This window comes from Mandrillus leucophaeus, unplaced genomic scaffold, assembly GCF_000951045.1.
Source record: "Mandrillus leucophaeus isolate KB7577 unplaced genomic scaffold, Mleu.le_1.0 Scaffold571, whole genome shotgun sequence".
Classification (NCBI taxonomy): Eukaryota; Metazoa; Chordata; class Mammalia; order Primates; family Cercopithecidae; genus Mandrillus; species Mandrillus leucophaeus.
This window is the reverse complement of record NW_012106153.1, coordinates 948853-962941: the sequence shown is the minus strand read 5'-3', so window position 1 is coordinate 962941 and position 14089 is coordinate 948853. Positions and strand designations below refer to the sequence as shown.

The 14089-nt window shown below is 51.8% G+C and overlaps 1 protein-coding gene across 1 annotated transcript in view; it reads left to right on the top strand.

The window, feature by feature from the left end:
• Positions 1-14089, top strand: part of PADI4 (peptidyl arginine deiminase, type IV) — a 71361-nt gene that overhangs the window by 37332 nt on the left and 19940 nt on the right. Inside the window, exons 5-10 of the mRNA XM_011998463.1 lie at positions 145-262; positions 1790-1915; positions 4065-4243; positions 4397-4500; positions 8142-8253; positions 10348-10455. Of these exons, the coding sequence (XP_011853853.1) occupies positions 145-262; positions 1790-1915; positions 4065-4243; positions 4397-4500; positions 8142-8253; positions 10348-10455 (747 nt within the window). The remainder of the gene's footprint in view (positions 1-144; positions 263-1789; positions 1916-4064; positions 4244-4396; positions 4501-8141; positions 8254-10347; positions 10456-14089) is intronic.

The following is a 14089-nucleotide window of genomic DNA, read 5'->3' as shown; positions in this document are numbered from 1 at the left end:
GCCACTGCACTCCAGCCTGGGCGACAGAGAGAGACTCCGTCTCAAAAAAAAAAAAAGAGGTGATGGGAAGTTGCTATGCCTCTTGCAAGAGTTGGAGGGCTCTACGCTAGTTTCTAAGCATGACTCTTCTCTGCTGGTGTCCAGAGGACCTGGACCTGGGGCCGTTGTGGACAGGGTGCCATCCTGCTGGTGAACTGTGACAGAGACAATCCTGAATCTTCCGCCATGGACTGCGAGGATGACGAAGTGCTTGACAGCAAAGGTAAAGAGCATTTGCTAGCTAACGGGAAGGGCTTTTTACAAAGCCCTTTTGCCCACGTGGCCTGAACCTGGTGGTGGTCCTCTGAAATAAGGGTTATTGAAAGCATGTTCTTGTTGGCACATCCGTTTTATAGGTGAAGCAATGGGCAAAGGCCCTTGCGGGGGGCAAATGACCTCTCCAAGCTCACACAGTGGTCAGGGAAGAGCTGAGGCCAGTGCTGCCTCCTGATGCCTCCTACGGGCCCCAGTTTCCATGCCTCACCCCGCTGCCCAATCTAAACCCTCTTAGGTCAAACCTGGAGCCTGAAATCATTCGAAAGGAAAGCTTCTCATTCCCAGACTCACATCAGAGCAGCCCCTGAAACCTCTGCCATAGGCCGGGCACCACTCTGAGCACTTTGGAATGATTAACTCATCTGATCTTCCCACACAAAGCTTTATAGATGGGAAAACCAAGGCACTGGGGAACTTAAGCAATTTGCCCAAGGTCACAGCACTGATACGTAGCAGACTCGGGGTTTGAACACCAGACGTCCCAACTCTGGAGCGGGTTTAGGGGCATGAGGATGGTGGGGGATGCAGGACCTCTGCAGGCAAACCTCTGGGCTGCTGAGGGTGGATCTGGGCTTGAAGTGAGGATACATTATCCATTTGCACTAGAGGAAGGTGCTGAGGGGCTCGGGCTGGCAGGCCTTCCTGGGAAGCTCTTAGAATATCATAGAAATGGATGTATTTTCAAGTTGCATATAGTTGGCCTGGCCCGATGCCAGGGGACAGTCTCTGTACAGTACCTGGCGTGCAGTAATAATCACAACAGCTACCCTTTGTGGGCACTCCTGGGGTGCCAGGAGCTGGTATAAGCACTGTGTATCACCTCACTTTATCTTCACAACAGCTCTGTGCTGGGTACAACTCTTGACCCTGTCTTAGTGATGAGGAAACAGGCAGAGAGAGCTGAAATCACTTTCCTATGCCCAGACAGATCCCAGATTCAAACCAAATTGACCCCAAAGCCTTTAAGCCCTTAGCTATCAGTCAGTCCCCTCGGAAGGCATCTCTTGACTCTCCCTACCCTCTACCCCTTCTTGGCTATTGTTCAAGTTGGTTTACAAACTTCACTTCTCGCTCAGGACCAGCACAGAAACCTTTCACTCGTTCATTGCACAAATCTCAGCTGAGTTCCTGCCACGTGCTGGTCCTTGTTCTAGGGAGTTCTCGGCTTTCTAGGTTCAAGATTCAGGGAACATTTCAAGGAACAAAATATTAATAAATGTGGTCCCCACTTTGCTGAGGTTACATCCTCAGCTCATCCTAGTGGGAGGAGACCAAAACCTTAATGAGTTCTCATTCCAAAATGAAAACCATCGTTAAAATATTCAAAATAGCATAAAGAAAAGAAAACCAGGCAACATGGTAAAGGGAGGTCTCAGGGGAGCGGTGGGGTGCGAGACTCCTCCAGGAGGTGGCTATGGGAAACCAGCAGTGGTCTCAGGGGCCTGTGACTCTGGCAATGCCCTTCTCATCCCAGACCTGAAGGACATGTCCCTGATGACCCTGAGCACGAAGACCCCCCAGGACTTCTTCACTAAGCATACTCTGGTGCTCCACGTGGCCAGGTCTGAGATGGACAAAGTGAGGGTGTTTCAGGCCACACGTAAGTCATCCCCATCTGTGTTCCCTCCCTGCCCTGGCCAATGGGGCACAATTCTGTCACACAGCTGTGTGGCAGGTAAATCCTGAGCACCTACTATGTGCCGAGTTCTAAGAACAGCAGACACAGCAGTAGGCAAGACAGACAACATCTCATCTATTACCTTCTAGATGGAGGACACAGACAAAATGACTCGTTATTGCTCCCTGCTTCTCTCTCTCTCTCTCTCTCACACACACACACACACACACACACACACACCACTCCTGGTTATAGACTTTGAGTGCAAGCTGATGGCATGTGGCATGTGATCATTTGTTCTGCAACATCCTGCTAATCAGAGACATCAGGAACTTCTCAGCGGCCCACGAGCACCTGTAACTACGTAGGTGTCAGGCTTGGTCCTAGGCATGAGGCACAGAGCCATGACTGTGACCAAGTCCCTGCCTTCACGTTGCTTTCATCTTAGTGGCTGGGAGAACTATAGGTAAAATAATTACATAAAACACCTAGTGTGTCCAACGCTGTGACATACTATGTAGAAGAATGCGGCAGGGAAGGAGACGTGGAGTGAGGAGTGGAAGTGGGGGTGTGTGGAGAGAGGGTGGCCAGGGAAGGTGTCCCCCATGAGGTGCCATTTGAGCAGAGGGAGGTACAGGAATAGCCAGGCAGACACCTAGGGGAAGGGCGTTCCAGGCAGAGGGAACGGCAAGTGCGTGGACCCTGCCTGAGGTGAGATGGTGCCTGTGGTTTGGAGGAATGCAGGGAGGCCAGTGTAGCTAGGGTGGAATGTGCAAGGGTTAAAGTGGTGGATGAGGGTGGAAGAGACAGGGCAGAGGGGACGGGTGAGGTCAGGTAGGCATATATTGACTTTGGCTTCTGGATGGAAGGAGATGGAGAAGGCCATGGGAGGGGTTTTTCTGCAGGGCCTGACAATCATTCTGATCCTGATCATTCTGCCTAGTCTATTCCATGCTTTTTTTTTTTTTAAATTTTTTTTTTAAGAGAGTCTCACCCTGTTGCCCAGGCTGGAGTGCAGTGGTGCTATCTCGGCTCACTGCAGCCTCCACCTCCTGGGTTCCAGCGATTCTCCTGCCTCAGCTTCCCCAGTAGCTGAGGTTACAAGCATGTGCCACCACATCCAGCTAATTTTTGTATTTTTAGTAGAGACAGGATTTCACCAGGCTGGCCAGACTGGTCTTGAACTCCTGACCTCAAATGATCCACTTGCCTCAGCCTCCCCAAGCACTAGGATTATAGGCACCACACCCAGCCTCTGTTTCTTTTTCTTTTTTCTTTTTTCTTTCTTTCTTTCTTTCTTTTTTTTTGAAACAGAGTCTGTCTCTGTCGCCAGGCTGGAATGCAGTGGTGCCATCTCGCCTCACTGCAATCTCCACCTCCCAGGTTCAAGCCATTCTCCTGCCTCAGCCTCCCGAGTAGCTGGGATTACAGGCTTGCGTCACCACGCCCAGCTAATTTTTGTATTTTTAGTAGAGATAGGGTTTCACCATGTTGGCCAGGCTGGTCTCGATCTCCTGACCTTGTGATCCTCCTGCCTCAGCCTCCCAAAGTACTGGGATTACAGGCATGAACCACCGCACCCGGCCTGTGTCACTCTTAAAGTGATTAAACTGACATTGATTTGCTGACAGGTCGACTTATTGCCTCCACCCAGGCATCACTTTCTCCAGGAAGTCCTCAGGGATTTCCTCTATCACAGCTGTCTGCTATTTTTATGATCTCTGCTCCTCCCTACTCACCCGTAAGAACTGTGCACTCTCTGGGGGTAAGGATAGGAGGACAGTGACTCTGTCTCCCTGGTCCCCTGCTGTGTCCCTGTCCCCCGCTGACATCTGGCTAGAGCAGATGCTCAGCAATTAGTGAAGGAATGGTGTATACTGGACTTCCTGTAAAGTTTGGAATGGCTCAGGCACCCCTGACACACCCTTCCGGGACTTCAGCCAGGGAGCAGTGTCCCAGCTGAGACTTTGGTCCTTTTCTCCTAAGGGGACTGACCAGATTTGGCTGCAAGGGGTTCTCTGATGGTGGCACGTGGTGACCCTGGGAAAGGCTTCTGGGGAGCACTGGGGAGAGGAGGAAAGGTCTTCAGAAGTAGGGAGGCAGACCCGAGTCTCCCCTGCCTCTCTCCTAGGGGGCAGACTGTCCTCCAGGTGCAAGGTAGTCCTGGGTCCCAAGCAGCCCTCTCACTACCTGATGGTCCCAGGCGGAAGGCACAACATGGACTTCTACGTGGAGGCCCTCGCTTTCCCAGACACCAACTTCCCAGGGCTCATTACCCTCACCGTCTCCATGTTGGACACGTCCAAACTGGTAGGCCGAGAAGGCAGCCCTGCATCGGGGGCCTGACCTTCCAGGCAGTGGCGTGGCTGGGGAAGGGGGACTCCAAACAACTACCAGAAGTGGTAGGTGCTGGGCCCTGGTGGCGGTGACAGCCCCTGCCTCCCCACCCCCCACCCCCTGCAGGAGCTCCCCGAGGCTGTGGTGTTCCAAGACAGCGTGGTCTTCCGCGTGGCGCCCTGGATCATGACCCCTAACACCCAGCCCCCACAGGAGGTGTACGTGTGCAGGTGAGAGGCCTGGGAGTGCTGGGGTGGGCCCAGACACCTCGGGAGGAGCCCTGGGCCAGCAACAAAGAGCCCGAGTTCCATCCGCAGCACTCACTGTGTGATGGGAAAACAGTCCCCGCTCCCTGCCCACTGAGAGCTTGCCGCTTCTTGGGGGCTCTAAAAAGGCGGGGAGGTTCCTTACTGTTGTTGTCATTGCCTTAGTCCTGCCTTGATGCAGCTGAGGCTGCATTAGCTCCCAGGGGCATGTAGAGTGTGGCCCGTGGACCTTGTGCACCAGAAACTCCTGGGAACTCATTTAAAGTGCACCTTTCTGGACTGGGCACAGTGGCTCATGCCTGTAACCCCAGCAATTTGGAAGGCCAAGGCAGGTGGATCACTTGAGGTCAGAAGTTTGAGACCAGCCTAGCCAACATAGTGAAACCCTGTCTCTACTAAAAAATACAATTGGTCGGGCGTGGTGGCACATGCCTGTAATCCCAGCTACTCAGGAGGCCAAGGCACGAGAATTGCTTGAACCCTGGAGGCGGAGGTTGCGGTGAGCTGAAATTGCGCCACTGCACTCCAGCCTGGGCAACAGAGCGAGACTCCATCTCAAAAATGAAATAACCAGCCTGGCCAACATGGTGAAACCTCGTCTCTACTAAAAATACAAAAAATTAGCCGGGTGTGGTGGCGGGCGGGTGCCTGTAATCCCAGCTACTCGGGAGGCTGAGGCAGGAGAATCACTTGAACCCAGGAGGCTGACGTTGCAGTGAGCCAAGATCACATCATTGCACTCTAGCCTGGGTAACAGAGCAAGACTCTGTCTTGAGAAAAATAAAGATAATAAAAATAAAAAATTAAATTAAATTAAATTAAAATGAAATAAAATGCACCTTTCTGGCTGCCTGTGAGCTGCTGGGTCTTATCCCTGGGGAAGGGCCAATCTGTGTTTTGGGGAGGTCCAGGCAATCTTCCTGCAGTCTGAGAGCTCCTGACAAGTGTGCTGGGGTCTCAGGAGACCCTCTCCTCCCTCTTCTGATTGCTTCAGGGGCAGAAGAGTAAGAGGGTAACCTGGTGGATAGGACGCAGGCCGGAATCCATTGAGGACTGTATTCCAGTCCCAGCACTGTTCCAGGTGGTGTGACCTTGAACAGTGAACTCATATTCTGTCTTCTCCTGGATTGATATGGTTTGACTCTGTGTCCCCACCCAAATCTCATCTTGAATTGTACTCCCATAATTCCCACATGTTCTGGGAGGGACCTGGTGGGAGATAATTTGAATCATGGAGGTGGTTCCACCCATACTGTTCTCATGGTAGTAAATAAGTCTCATGAGATCTGATGGTTTTCTCAGGGGTTTCTGCTTTTGCATCTTCCTCATTTTCTCTTGCCGCCGCCATGTAAAAAGTGCCTTTCGCCTCCCGCCATGGTGTCTCTAGCCACGTGGGAGTGTAAGTCCAATTAAACCTCTTTTCCTTCCTAGTCTCAGGTATGTTTTTATCAGCAATGTGAAAATGGACTAATACAGTAAATTGCTACCAGTAGAGGGGGGCCTTGCTGAAAAGATACCCAAAATGTGGAAGCAACTTTGGAACTGGGTAACAGACAGAGGTTGGAACAGTTTGGAGGGCTCAGAAGAAGACAGGAAATTGTGGGAAAGTTTGGAACTTTCTAGAGACTTGTTGAATGGCTTTGACAGAAATACTGATAATGATATGAACAATGAAATCCAGACTGAGATGGTCTCAGATGGAGATGAGGAACTTGTTGGGAACTGGAGCAAAGGTGACTCTTGTTTTGTTTTGCAAAGAGACTGGTGGCATTTTGTCCCTGCCCTAGAGATTTGTGAAACTTTGAACTTGAGAGAGATGATTTAGGGTATCTGGCAGAAGAAATTTCTAAGCAGCAAGTCATTCAAGATGTGACTTGGGTGCTGTTAAAGGCATCCAGTTTTAAAAGGGAAGCAGAGCATAAAGGTTCAGAAAAGTTGCAGCCTGACAATGCAATAGAAAAGAAAATCTCATTTTCTGAGGATAAATTCAAGCCAACTGCAGACATTTGTATAAGTAACAAGGAGCTTAATGTTAAGCCCCAAGGCAATGGGGAAAATGTCTCCAGGGCATGTCAGAGGTCTTCACAGCAGCCCGTCCCATCACAGGCCCAGAGGCCTAGGAGAAAATGGTTTTGTGGGCCAGGCCCAGGGTCCACATGCTATGTGCAGCCTAGGGACTTGGTGCTCTGCATCCCAGCTGCTCTAGCCATGACTAAAGGGGCCAACATAGAGCTCAGGCTCTGGCTTCAGAGGGTACAAGCCCCAAGCCTTGGCAGCTTCCACATGGTGTTGAGCCTGCAAGTGCACAGAAGTCAAGAACTGGGGTTTGGGAACCTCTGCCTTGATTTCCGAAGATGTGTGGAAATGCCTGGATGCCCTGGCAGAAGTTTGCTGCAGGGGTGGGGTTCTCATGGAGAACCTCTGCTATGGCAATACAGAAGGGAAATGTTGGGTTGGAGTCCCCACACAGAGTCCTGCTGGGATACCACGTAATGGAGCTGTGAGAAGAGGGCCACTGTCCTCAAGACCCCAGAAGGGTAGATCTACTGACAGCTTGCACCATGTGGCTGAAAAAGTCACAGACACTCAACATTAGCCTGTGAAACCAGCCTCCCAGGAGGGAGGCTATACCCTGTAAAGCCACAGGGGTGGAGCTGTCCAAGACCATGAGAACCCACCTCTTGTGTCAGCATGACCTGGATGTGAGACCTGGAGTCAAAGATCATTTTAGAGCTTTAAAATTTGACTGCCCTGTTGGATTTTGGACTTGCATTGGCCCTGTAATCCCCTTGTTTTGACCAATTTCTCCCATTTGGAATGGCTGTATTTACCCAACACCTGTACCTGCATTGTATCTAGGAAGTAACTAGCTTGCTTTTGATTTTATAGCTCGTAGGAGGAAGAGACTTGCTCTGTCTCAGATGAGACTTTGGATTGTGAACTTTTGGGTTAATGCTGAAATGAGTTAAGACTTTGGGGGACTGTTGGGAAGGCATGATTGGTTTTGAAATGTGAGGACATGATATTTGGAGGGGGCAGGGGCAGGATGATATGGTTTGGCTCTGTGTCCCCACCCAAATCTCATCTTGAAATGTACTCCCATAATTCCCATGTGTTGTGGGAGGGACCCAGTGGGAGATCATTTGAATCACGGAGGCGGTTTCTCCCATACTGTTCTCATGATAGTAAATAAGTCTCATGAGATCTGATGGTTTTATCAGGGGTTTCTGCTTTTGCTTCTTCCTCATTTTCTCTTGCCACCACCATGTAAGAAGTGCCTTTCACTTCCCGCCATGGCCTCCCCAGCCTTGTGGAACTGTAAGTCTAATTAAACCTCTTTTTCTTCCCGGTCTCAGGTATGTCTTTATCAGCAGCGTGAAAATGGACTAATACATGGGTGGAAGGGGTACCCACTAGTTCCTGCCTCATAGCTTGTTAGATGGATTCTATGAGCTCATGCCTGCTAAGAACAGATAGACCGGACATGCCAGGAGCCTCTGTTCAGACCACAGGTGACCCCTGAGCACCTGTGTGTCCCTCCCCATCCTTCCAGGCCGAGCTTCAAAATCCAGAGCACTAAGGAGCTGTTTTTCTGCTCTCTCTAGTATTTTTGAAAATGAGGACTTCCTGAAGTCAGTGACTGCTCTGGCCATGCAAGCCAGGTGTAAGCTGACCATCTGCCCCGAGGAGGAGAACATGGATGACCAGTGGATGCAGGTATGTGCCCTGTGGGGCAGGCAGGGCGAATGTCCCTGAGGGCCAAGAGACACTTGGGGTACCCAGGCTCCTGGGGTTCAGCCTGGTGCCTCACTGGCCACCCTTCCTTAGATGGACAGGGAGGTAGGAACCTGAGAGGTCTTGGGTCGGGAGGCTGGAGCAAGTGATTTGTCTGACGTTTGCTGTGGGCCAGTGCAGGCCACTGCGGTCACCAAGATGAAAGCCACCTTCCTGCTTGAAAACACTAGAGTGGCCTCGGGAAGTGACTTGAAGCTCAGGAGATTGATGCTCAACCAGCAGCCCCTCAAGTGGTCCTCCCTCCAGGCTGTCCATCTTGGGCTTAGCTACCAAACCAGGTCACTGTTAAGCCCCAAGGCAATGGGGAAAATGTCTCCAGGGCATGTCAGAGGTCTTCACGGCAACCCCTCCCGTCACAGGCCCAGAGGCCTAGGAGAAAATGGTTTCATGGGCCAGGCCCAGGGTCCCCATGCTACGTGCAGCCTAGGGACTTGGTGCTCTGCATCCCAGCTGCTCCAGCTGTGGCTAAAAGGGGCCGACGTAGAGCTCAGGCCGTGGCTTCAGAGGAAGCGCTCTAGTACTTTCCATGGCTCCCATCTCCTCCTGCTCAGTCTGTTTCCAGGGCCCTCTCAGCCTGCCTGGCTCCCTCCCCTGAGGCCAGCCTGCCACTGTGCCTGGAAACACCCAATTACCATTCTCTGTTTCCGTGCCACTCCCCCATCATGCCAGGAGTACCCCAAGGACTGAGACTAGGCCTCATCCAGTCCAGCACCCCAATGCCTGGCACTGGGCAGTGCCAGTGGGCATTTGGTGGGCGGCACTGACCCTCCCCAGCACTGCCTTCCTTTGCTTTGGGACCCTGCCCTTCCATGCCGCACCCCTGTGGTGCTGCCTCTTGGACCCACCTCTCCGTTCCCATCACCCATCTCCAATTCATACCCGTGAATCCCAGCGCGAATTCCTCGTCCATAAGTTTCCCCCATCACCCCCAGCAGGAATTCAACCCTCTTTCTTTTCACCCCCACACAACATCCTCTCTTCCTTTCTTGCCACTCCATCTTTTTTTTTTTTTTTTTTTTTTTTTTGAGACGGAGTTTCGCTCTCATTGCCCAGGCTAGAGTGCAATGGCACAATCTCAGCTCACCACAACCTCCGCCTCCCTGGTTCAAGTGATTTTCCTGCCTCAGCCTCCCGAGTAGCTGGGATTACGGGCATGCGCCACCATGCCTGGCTAATTTTGTATTTTAATAGAGATGGCATTTCTCCTTGTTGGTCAGGCTGGTCTCGAACTCCTGACCTCAGGTGACCCACCCACCTCAGCCTCCCAGAGTGCTGGGCTTACAGGCGTGACTTACTGCACCTGGCCGCCATTCCATTTTTTTGATACCAGGTTGACTTGTGTGAAATTGCTGATAGGCGCCATTTTTGATTTGCAAGAGTGGAACTTTCGTCTGGTTCATCCTAATAGTAACTTATAGTAGTGATTATGTCCAACATCGCATCTGCCTGCTAGAATACAAGCCCGCGGAGGTGGAATTTGCAGCAGATTCATTTCTAAAACCTCCCCGTGCTCCTCCTGCCCGCTGCAGTGGCCCAGGCTGGGTCTTATCCGCCTTCCTTTGGGGAGGAGGCCGGGGGCCCTGGCACCAAAAGGCCTTCTCTGGCCCATCCTAGCTGCATCGGGAGCCCCTCCTCCGTGTCCCCACAGACCCCTCAACCCCTCACCCCCTCATCACCTCCTAACCCTGGTGCTCACTGCCTGGCTCCCGGTTTTCTCACCTTGACGAGGGGTCTGAGTTTTGCTCACCAGGGGTCACCAGCACCAGCCCCTGCAGGCACCACCAGGAGTGGGAGGGAAGGGCGCTCCTGCAGGCTCATGGCCTCTCGTGCACTGGGCAAATATGGGGCAATAAGCTCCGCTTTCTGAGCCCCTTCTCTGTGATCAAACATCTCATGGGAATGTGCCCTTGACTGCAAGGGTGAGAGTGCATGGATGGTTTCATGCCCCCATCCTGGCGTTGGGCACCAAGACCCGGGTAGCACGCACAACAGCCTCCTCTCCACTCACTCCCACAGGATGAAATGGAGATCGGCTACATCCAAGCCCCACACAAAACGCTGCCCGTGGTATTTGACTCTCCAAGGAACAGAGGCCTGAAGGAGTTTCCTGTCAAACGCGTGATGGTACCTGCCTGGGGTGGGGAGGGGGCACAGCTGCCGAAACCCTCTTGTCTTGAGACTCCCTCCTTTTAGCCTGGCTTCCCCGCCGGCGTCTGTGGCTGAGTAACCCGGGGCAAGCAGGTGGAATTCCTACCAAAGTGGGCTTGTGTAGGTGGGGCTTGTTATTTTTGTTATTACCAAGATAAGATCTGGCTCTTCATTTCCCAAAGTCCTTGTGGCCTGTGAGCTCAGCTTGGTCTCCAGGGAACCCTGCCGAGGAGGTGGCTCAGGCTTGGACCTCCCTGTGCTCTTAAAGAAGCTCTTGCTGCATGGCGGAGGTGGGGCCAGGGCTGGAATCTTTCCCAACGCCCAGCTGGAGGCTCCGTCTTATGGGTGGTGTTTGGCCTTCAGGGGCTCCATCTGGGATGTGGGGGATTTTGGGATCAGTGTATCAGTGGTCATTTCCTGGGTGTGACTCTACCAGCCAGAGGCTATCCATGTGGGGGCAGGAAGTGACATATTGCTGACTCATGCTTGACTAGCCTGGCAGGTTGATGCAAACTCAGCACAGAATAATAATAATAATAGTTGCATTTATTGAGCATGAGTCGTGTGTTAGCCAGTGCTGCATTCTTTACCTGCACTGACTCATTTAATTTGATAAACTTTTATGGAGATGCTATCAATAGGCCCATTTTATAGAAGAAGAAACTGAGGCTCAGAGTGGAGAAGTTGGAATTCAAACCCGGCCAGTCCGGCTTGGTGAGCATGCTCTTCCCCGCCCTGCCTCCCTCTCCCTGCTTTCCCAGGAAGACTCTAGGCCTGCACTCTGAGCCCTGGCAGCCCCTTGGCTCAAGGTGCCCAGGGAAAACGACGGAAGGAGTGTGGGGTCCAAGGTTTGCTAGGACACATGGCTTTCCGACAAGCATCTGTACTGTGCCCCAAGGGAAGGGAGAGTGGCCCTGCCCACACAGAAGGCTTCAGAATGAAACTTCAGTCAAACTCAATGACTTGCCCCGAGGCTTGCTTCCTCCTGGCCAAGCTGTGTGCCCAGCAGTGGAGATGCAGAGATGCTGTTGGATTCACAGTGTGTACTCAGCCACGGGGTCGAGTCCATCCTGTTTCAGCAGCGTTGGGGCAAGCCAGCCAGCTGCTACCGTAACTTTGCCCTCTTTCCGCTGGTTTCAGTCCTGCCTGGTTCAGTGGCTGTGTCTCCTATTTTGATGCTCCAAGTATAACAAAGGTCAGATTTTCTGATGCCATGAGTCCTGCTGGACAGACAGACGGACACCTCGGCACCGTTGTCATCCCCTTTCCCACAGACAACTTTAGATGAAGGCAGGCGGCACTGGTCCCTCAGCTAAGCACATCTGCATATTCTGACTCAGATCACTCAGAATGAGGCCAGGCACGGTGGCTCACACCTGTAATCCCAGCACTTTGGGAGGCCAAGGAGGGCAGATCACCTGAGGTCAGAAGTTCAAGACCAGCCTGGCCAACATGGCGAAATCCCATCTCTAAAAATCTCTACAAATACAAAAATTAGCTGGGCATGGTGGCGTGTGCCTGTAATCCCATCTACTCAAGAGACTGAGGCAGGAGAATCCCTTGAACCCAGGAGGCAGAGGTTGCAGTGAGCCGAGATTGCACCATTGCACTCTAGCCTGGGTGACAGAGCAAGACTGTGTCTAAAGAAAAAACAAAAACAAAAACAAAAAAACCACCCAAATCACTCAGAATGAAAAGAATTGGAGGAAAAGTCACACTCGGCACCAGGCTTTGGCCCCACCTGCCTCTCCAGCACCATTGTGGGCCACTCTCGCTGTCCCTTACCCAGTCCCACCTCCCTTGGCCTCCATCCTATTCTTCAAACTTGCCGAACGTTTCCCCACCTCATGGTCTTTGCATATGCCATTCCCTCTGCCTGCAACGCTGTTCTCTGTCCACGGGGCTGGCTGCTTCTCAGTCTTCAGGTTTCAGCTTCGATTCCCTACTCAGTGAGGCCTTCCCTGATGCTGAAGGAGGGATCCCTACTCCCACCCCAACCCCTAGCCTTCTCCACTACAGCCCCCTGTTGACTTCTTCAGTGTATTTTGTTAAAATCATGGACTCCATCTATTTTTTATTGCCCACGCTGCTGGGCCTGAGGCTGTTATGCCTTACGCTGTCCATCGGGCAGCTGGCACGAAGCTTCACACAGTGGTGGTTCTTCCCGTAAGCATCGTCAGTCAATTTTCTATCACCGCCGTCAATGGGAAATCAGCAGCACTTCCTACAGATAGAAGGCAACTGTGAAGTTAAACAAACTGAAACAAGATCCTGCTACCAAAGCCAGCTCGTTACAAGTGACTGCAGCATCTCTGAGCTGGTTGTTAAAATGAGAGATTAGCAGGTGTCAGGGTTGTGTTTGCATCACTGAAACTTGAATTTTTGAGGAAGCCAGAAAAGACTGAAGGAAAACGAGAAGGGCAACAGCTTTCCAACGTTGTGTGTGCCTCAGGCTGCATCCCCTGGCACCCGTGAGCATCCCCCGCACAGCCCACTCTTGGGGGGCCACTTCTGCAGACTCTGGACACCCCTTCTTTTGCCTGCAGTAATCCAAGCCTGAAGGCTGTATAACTTAGCCCCTCTCACAGCAGCAGCCGGGGCAGTGATGTGGATGAATTTACATTCCTTCATCACTGTTCGAACACATACTCAGCCAGGACTTGTTCTGGGCACTTGGGATATGACAGGGAGCAACGCCAAGGTCCCTGACCTCACGGAGGGGACATTCTGGCCCGAGAGACAGACAGCAGACAATGAATGGAACAAAGCAGTTATACAGTTCCTTAGAAGGTGACGTCAAGAGCTGCAGGTGCCGGGTGTGGTGGCTTATGCCTGTAATCCTACCACTTTGGAAGGCCAAGGTGTGAGAATTGTATGAGCCCAGGAGTTTGAAACCAGACTGGGCAACATAAGGAGACCTTGTCCCTACCAAAAAAAAAAAAAAAAAAATTGTTTTAATTAGCTAGGCATGGTAACGCATGCCTGTAGTCCCAAGTACTAGAGAGGCTGAGGCGGGAGGATCGCTTGAGCCCAGGAGGTCAAGGCTGCAGTGAGTCATGATTGCACCACTGCACTCCAGTCTGGGTGACAGATGAGACCTTGTCTCAGAGGAAAAAAAAAAAGAGCTGCAGGAAAAGACAGAGTAGAGCGGAATGGAGGGGCTCACAGGTGCCAGTGTGGTAGGGAAGGTGGATTAGGTTACATTCTTAAAGCTGAGTCTGGTGGCTCATTCCAGTAATCCCAGCACTTTGGGGGGCCAAGGCTGGTGGATTACTTGAACCTAGGAGTTTGAGACCAGCCTAGGTACCATAGTGAAACCCTGTCTCTACAAAAAAAAATTTTTTTAATAAAAATATGGTGGTACATGCCTATAGTTCCAGCTACTTAGGAGGCTGAGGTGGGAGGATCCTTGAACCCTGAAGGGTGAGGCTGCAGTGAGCCATGATCACATTACTGCATTCCAGCGTGGGCAATAGGAGTGAGACCTGGTATCAAAAAAAAAAAAAAAAAAAAAAATTGCATTCTTAAATAGGATGGTCAGGGTGAGCTTCACAGAGAAGCTGACCTTATAGCAAACGCTTGAGGGAGGTGAGCGAACTGGCCATGTGAA